The 6,324-nt window shown below is 37.7% G+C and overlaps 1 protein-coding gene across 1 annotated transcript; it reads left to right on the forward strand.

The window, feature by feature from the left end:
• The first annotated feature begins 831 nt into the window (after positions 1–831).
• On the forward strand, positions 832–3,673 carry LOC105619919 (phosphatidylinositol 3,4,5-trisphosphate 3-phosphatase and dual-specificity protein phosphatase PTEN). The gene is made up of 8 exons (XM_012201434.1): positions 832–1,008; positions 1,125–1,341; positions 1,533–1,662; positions 1,740–2,018; positions 2,107–2,252; positions 2,418–2,581; positions 2,658–2,936; positions 3,263–3,673. Exons 1-8 carry the CDS (start codon positions 832–834, stop codon positions 3,671–3,673), a joined length of 1,803 nt encoding a protein of 600 aa, XP_012056824.1.
• The last annotated feature ends 2,651 nt before the right edge of the window (positions 3,674–6,324 follow it).

Raw genomic sequence — 6,324 nt, forward strand, 5'->3', positions numbered from 1 at the left:
AAGCGAACGCCGGAGGTGCGACGCGACGTCTCGTATCGCATCGCATCCTATCGCATCCCATCGCGTCCCATCGCATCGCATCGATCGGCTCGACGACGATCGACTCGATCGCGAGAGCGCGACGGACCTGAGGAGCCATCGAGTCACGGCGATTCGAGCATCGCCCTCGTCGCTGCTGCTCTATCGCGCGGTGCTAACCCATCATCCCTGTCGCCTACTCTTAACTCCAGTGATCGCGTTCGACGTAAACGCGCGCGAATGTAGGCCGGTGATACTTCGGTGAACTCCCGAACGATTCACTCCGATACCCCTGTGATCCTTTATGCTTCCGTTCATTTACCGAGTCTTTCAACCTCCTTCCAATTAAAGGTAATACTCTCTCTCCCATAAGACTCTCTTTCTCTTATTCTTCTCTGGTTGCCAATTGGCAAAGTTGATGATAATGATGATTGTGATATTTGTGATTTTTGGAGCAGGAATGTCTATCTGAGTGGACTACAGATAAGGAAGTCCGCGGTGGACAATGCAACAATCCAGAGGCCAGTGTCTTTAGTGATAGCTGTACAGTTACGGAATCTGCAAAAGAGTGTATGGTGTGCATTCCTTATTGGCGTCATCTGCCACCGCGATTGTGTGGACAGCTTCTCTCTAAAGGCTATATCATCGCTTTCTGTGGAGTTTCACTGTTGTGTATTCTGTGAAATCCCATCAGACTGGTGATGGTGATATGTCATTATAAAATGATCCACGTCCGATCAAGAACCAACACTGAGCTTCGTGGTGGAGAAATAGGACATGCTCGATGAAAAACATGCCTAAGTAGAGGAACACATGTTCTGGGAATTGATGGGTATATGCTTTTCCTGCAGGAGACCCACCAGCGGCAGGTTGAACAGTAAAATCTCTGAGCATATCTCGGCCTCTGTAACTCCTCTCCATGTTTGTCTGGAGGAACAAAGAAGACCAGAACTGGGCTCATGTGACGCCTCACAAGCTCACAAGCCTCAGGTGAACCTGCGTTTATATTTTAATTCCTCAAATGTGTGTAGCATGCTAGTAAAATTATAATTAAATATATAATTAAAATTTTTATTCTATTTTATTATTTGCAATTCTGACAACAGGTTAAAAGAACCTTTGAGAATCAAAAGGCAGAAGAAGAGATTCCCGAGGAGGTGGCGGAAAGTGATTCGATCGAAGTCGAAGCAGGAGAGTTAAGACAAAGCCAGCCGAGTATGGCCAATACTATCAGCAACATGAAGATGACTAATCCCATAAAGGGGCTGGTTAGCAAACGCCGCAAACGTTTCACAGAAGATGGTTTTAATCTTGATCTCACATGTATCCTTGTCTTATTGTTTTGCACATGTCAACAATTAGAAATAATTAAACATTAGAATATCATGCATTGTACATACTCTATTTACATTAACAATGTAAATATAATATGCACAATACATAGTATTCTGTGTATTTTAATACAATGAACCAATTGATTTGGATAAATTCCTTAGCGAGTGTTATGACATTAGATATAAAAGCGAATTTAATAGCGATGGGTTTTCCTGCTGAGAAACTGGAAGGAGTGTATAGAAATCATATTGATGACGTTGTTAAACTACTGGAATCGAAGCATAAAGATCATTATAAAATTTATAATCTGTAAGTGAAAAGATTTAACGTTAAAACGTTTCTTTTACAACAAATGACTGGTATATAGCATTGTGATAATATTTTAGGTGTTCTGAGAGATCGTATGATTGTAAAAAGTTCAAGCAGAGAGTAGCTACTTATGCATTTGATGATCACAATCCACCAAAGCTGGAGCAGATTAAGCCTTTCTGCGAGGACGTGCAGTCGTGGTTATCCCAAGATAAGGACAATGTGGCCGCAGTTCATTGCAAGGCGGGCAAAGGTCGGACGGGTGTAATGGTGTGCTGCTATTTACTTCACAGCAAACAGTTTCCCACTGCCACGGAAGCCCTTAATTATTATGGAACTAAACGGACTCATGATAGGTAAGCATTACAGAAGATTTAAGGATTTAGCATATAATGTCTCGATGATTGAGAATTATCTTATTTATTCGACTTTATTATGATCTAGGAAAGGCGTAACGATACCATCGCAGAGAAGGTATGTGGATTATTATGCTACTCTCCTCCAAGAAGGTATCAGTTATGAACCAGTGACATTATTACTGCGTAAAATACAACTGGATCCGGCTCCTATTTTCAATGGAGGTCAAGGCTGTAAGTACTAGTATAAAAGTTATGTATGGATTATCATTAACGGGAATTTATTTTATTAATTTTTTAAGAAATAAAATATATCTTTCTCTCTTTAACTTTGTAATATTTTTCTATGCAACTTTTTATTTGTACTATATTATATTTCTCTGCATTTCATGTTTTTAGGTCTGCATTTTGTAATCTCGGAATCAAATAAAAGGATATTTTCTGATGATTATGAGGTTCGGAAAGGTACATCTTCTATATGCATCTCACTGCAACACACTGTCGCTCTAACGGGAGATATACGGGTGGAGTTCTATAATTATAAGCCAAAAATGAAACGAAAGGTACATATTGCAATATTTATGTTAACTTATTTGGCACGACAGAGATCAATGAACTGTGTTTTACTGTATTTTCCAGGAAAAGATGTTTCATTTTTGGTTTAACACATTTTTCGTCCGTGAGAAAACGAATTCCGAGTGCGACAATGGCGATTTACATGAAAGATCGGCGAGAGCATTTAGCTGCGACGGCACAGCCATGGAATTGCCGATGGTTATGTCGCATCTGAAACCTAGAACTGGATCATTGGCGAGTCTCGGTCCTATGCCGCCCACTCTCGTTTTACGGATAGATAAGTCAGGATTGGATAAAGTACACAAGGATAAAAATCACAAACTATACAGTCCGGATTTTAAAGTTAGTTTCTTTTCGTACTCGCAAATTATAATTAAAGAAAGTAGAAAGAAGTAGAATGTATATCGGATATTAAACATTCAGCATTAAATATTTGCTACTTACAGCTAGAATGCAAATTCCGAAAATATATAGTGTATACAATCAATATATATCAATGTATTAATGCATCTCTCAATTCCAAATTCCATACTTCGCATTAAATATTTTGTTAGTCAAACTTTTTCGAATTAAAGCAATTAAATATACATCTATTTAAATTCGAATAATAAAATCTTATCAAGCGCAGGATACAATGGTCGATTATTCGCAATCTTTTTTAATTGCAGGTGAGTCTATTTATGCATAGCGTGGGTGGGAACATATCGCCAGCTGTGCCAGCGACGACGAACAGAGGTAGCGATGGTGTGCAGCTGGGGATGGGTGGTCAGGAGACACCAAGCGAGTCGAGCGAGGCAGACAGCAGCGAGTGTGACACTACCGGTGACGAGGACGGTTGGGAATCCGGTGAGTCCTCTGCATCCCTGGTGGTGAACCACCAACACCACCACCCTCTTACACACAGCAGTAGCCGTACACATGTTAGCAGTCTCCGTCCGCGATGCAGTCTTAAGGAGACTGCCAAGGGTCTGCTGTCGCGCGGCGACAAGAATCGGAACAGTAACAGGCAGGGTGTCTCCGGTGCGAGCGTGAAACGTTCATCCGCACCGTTCGCTCGCTCAGCCACTCTCGACACGTAGTAGCTTAACAAACGCTTTCGGTACTTAAAAACGGTCGGCGGTATTTCGCACTATAACGCGTTTCGCGCTTTCACGAATCGCGTGTCTCGCAAAGTCGCGACATGCGCGTCCTGTTTTTCTTTTGGTTTTTTTTCTTTGTGGACGCGCATTGGACGGCTTAATACGCGCAAAATAATGACTAGAATCCGGAAAAATCCGTTCTACGACATTTTTTTGCAGTAACCTTCGCTCGTTACGTTTCTCTTTCTCTTTTTGCATTATCGTTTCGTTTTTCACTTTCTCTCTCTCTCTCTCTCTCTCTCTTTCTTTTACATTTTCTTTTTCTTAGTCGTGGGACCATGAGCTTTATTTTTTTTTCGTATTGACGATTCATGTCTTACCGATTACTATTAACTGGTGGTCGATTCGCCATGTATAATGCTAGCGAAGTAGTTGTTATTGTGAATGTGCACCAAGAGTAAAGTTTCGAGTAAATCGTTTGAGTAAATTTAAGTAAATTGATTGGTTCGCCATGTATAAACCGAGAGAAGTAGCACCGGTATAATTTGATTTTAACAAGGAGATGCACATTCGAAATGTTTACGGTACAGCCTAATTTTTGTTACTTTAACATGATAAAGTTCTAACACAATCTACAAAGAAAAAACGCATATTTTGCCTCCACTACGATTTGTAGTGTCGTGTTTTTCGAGATTTTTCGTGCTGTTGAAATGATGGCAAATGGAATGGGCATTTACTTGTTAAAACTTTAAGACACTCTTAAAATAACAGGTCAAAATTATGAGTAAAACTGAAATAAATTAGTATCAACAGTAATTTGTAATTCAAATATCGATAGGTAGTTAAAAACTATTTTGTATAAAAAAATTATCGGTTTTCTTTTCTAGTTTTGTCTTTTTTCAAATATAGAAATTACTCGTTGTGTATTATCTCGAATATCAAAAAAAAAATGAAGAAAATTAATATAGAGTCACAAATTAAATTCTAATAACATTCTGCAATTTAAAATGTATGTCTATATGTAAAATTGTTCTGTTCAAATAGATTTTATTCTTTTTTTTAACAATCTATATTTTTGTTGAAATAGCGCGTGTATTTGCGCACAATCGATTTTTTCCGTCTGACAGAACTTTCGGATAAACCAATATCACAGAATGTGCAATATTAGTGTCTATAATGCGATAATGTGTTTTTAAAAAATAACAATATAATTTTTTCTATTTTTAACGCGTAAAATTACGAAGCAACTTGGCACTTGCATTGATTACATTTCCTTCTATTCTCTTTTCTTTCGTATTTATTTAACACGTTTATTTTAAATAATAATAAAAAAACATCTATATATTTTAAATTTAATTGACGGTATATATTTTTTTTTTAGATAAAGCTTGAAATTTCATCCATACTTCTCTTTCGCGGTAAGCTGGTTGTAAAAAAGGAAAATTAGAATAACTCCGTGAGCACGTTAGAGTTGAATTGCGTAGAGAACAATCGCGAGTTAAGCCAAACCTTCCGCAAAATGTGGATATACATAGAAAGGAAGAGGAGAAAAACACAGAATATGCGCGTTCAAGCTGTGCGGTGAATCCGAAATTTTTTTTTGGTATCTTCTAAATACAAACAGTTTTGTGAGCTCGCGTCTCCATGCACATCTCATTCGCATCGAAGCACTTTATTTCGTAAAAATAACGTTGCTCGTTGACCATTCATTTTATGATTATAACTACATGGTACACATATACATACATACATGCATCTATACACGCGCGCGTAAACACATGCACATACATATATAAATGCATACGTACATACATATATGTATGTATTTGTATGTATATATGACTGTATATATCTGTGTATGTATATGGCGAAGATATATATGAAGACGTCGAGAGAAATGATAGAAAGATTTACATTTAGAAATGTAACTATATTTATTTAATGTGACATAAATGCGTTAGATTTGTGTGCAGTCTGAAAGATAGTTATTCTATCAAAATTAATCGTGCTATAACACTGGAACAATTTATTTGCCATTGGGGCGATTATAAATAGGACACAAAATAGAGAGAAGCGAAAAAGCGGTGAGAGAACGACGGTAAAATACAGTTTTAAGAAGCGGTGTTAAAACTGATATTTTATCGAAAGTTTCTGGGATTTCTTTTAAATACACGGGCTCAGACGTACGTGAGGGAAAAACCTTCGTTTGTCCGTTTATCGATGACATGGAAGTACAAATACGTAGAAATCAGTCTTTATATACGTCGTGGGATTAAAATAAGCCGCGGGTGCTGTTGATTATTAGATAATGATTTTTATACTCGGTTCGTAATAATGACTCTCTCAGACGAGAACTCGGACTTTATATGAGGAAATACGGCAGATAATGTGAAAGAAAAGAAGAGAAAAAGGAAAATCTGAGGGTAGATTTAAAATCTTTCGATAATTGCTTTTTATTATATATACATATAGAGAGAGGGTTGCGCGTTCTTAGATTAAGATATGTACGTAACTGTTGTTGCGTAGAATATATGTATAAAATATAAAGAAACATAAATTATTAGATAAATTATTAGACGGTTGAACACACACACACACACACACACACACACACACACACACACACACACACACACACACACACACACAAC

This window comes from Atta cephalotes (assembly GCF_000143395.1).
Source record: "Atta cephalotes unplaced genomic scaffold scaffold00023, whole genome shotgun sequence".
NCBI lineage: Eukaryota > Metazoa > Arthropoda > Insecta > Hymenoptera > Formicidae > Atta > Atta cephalotes.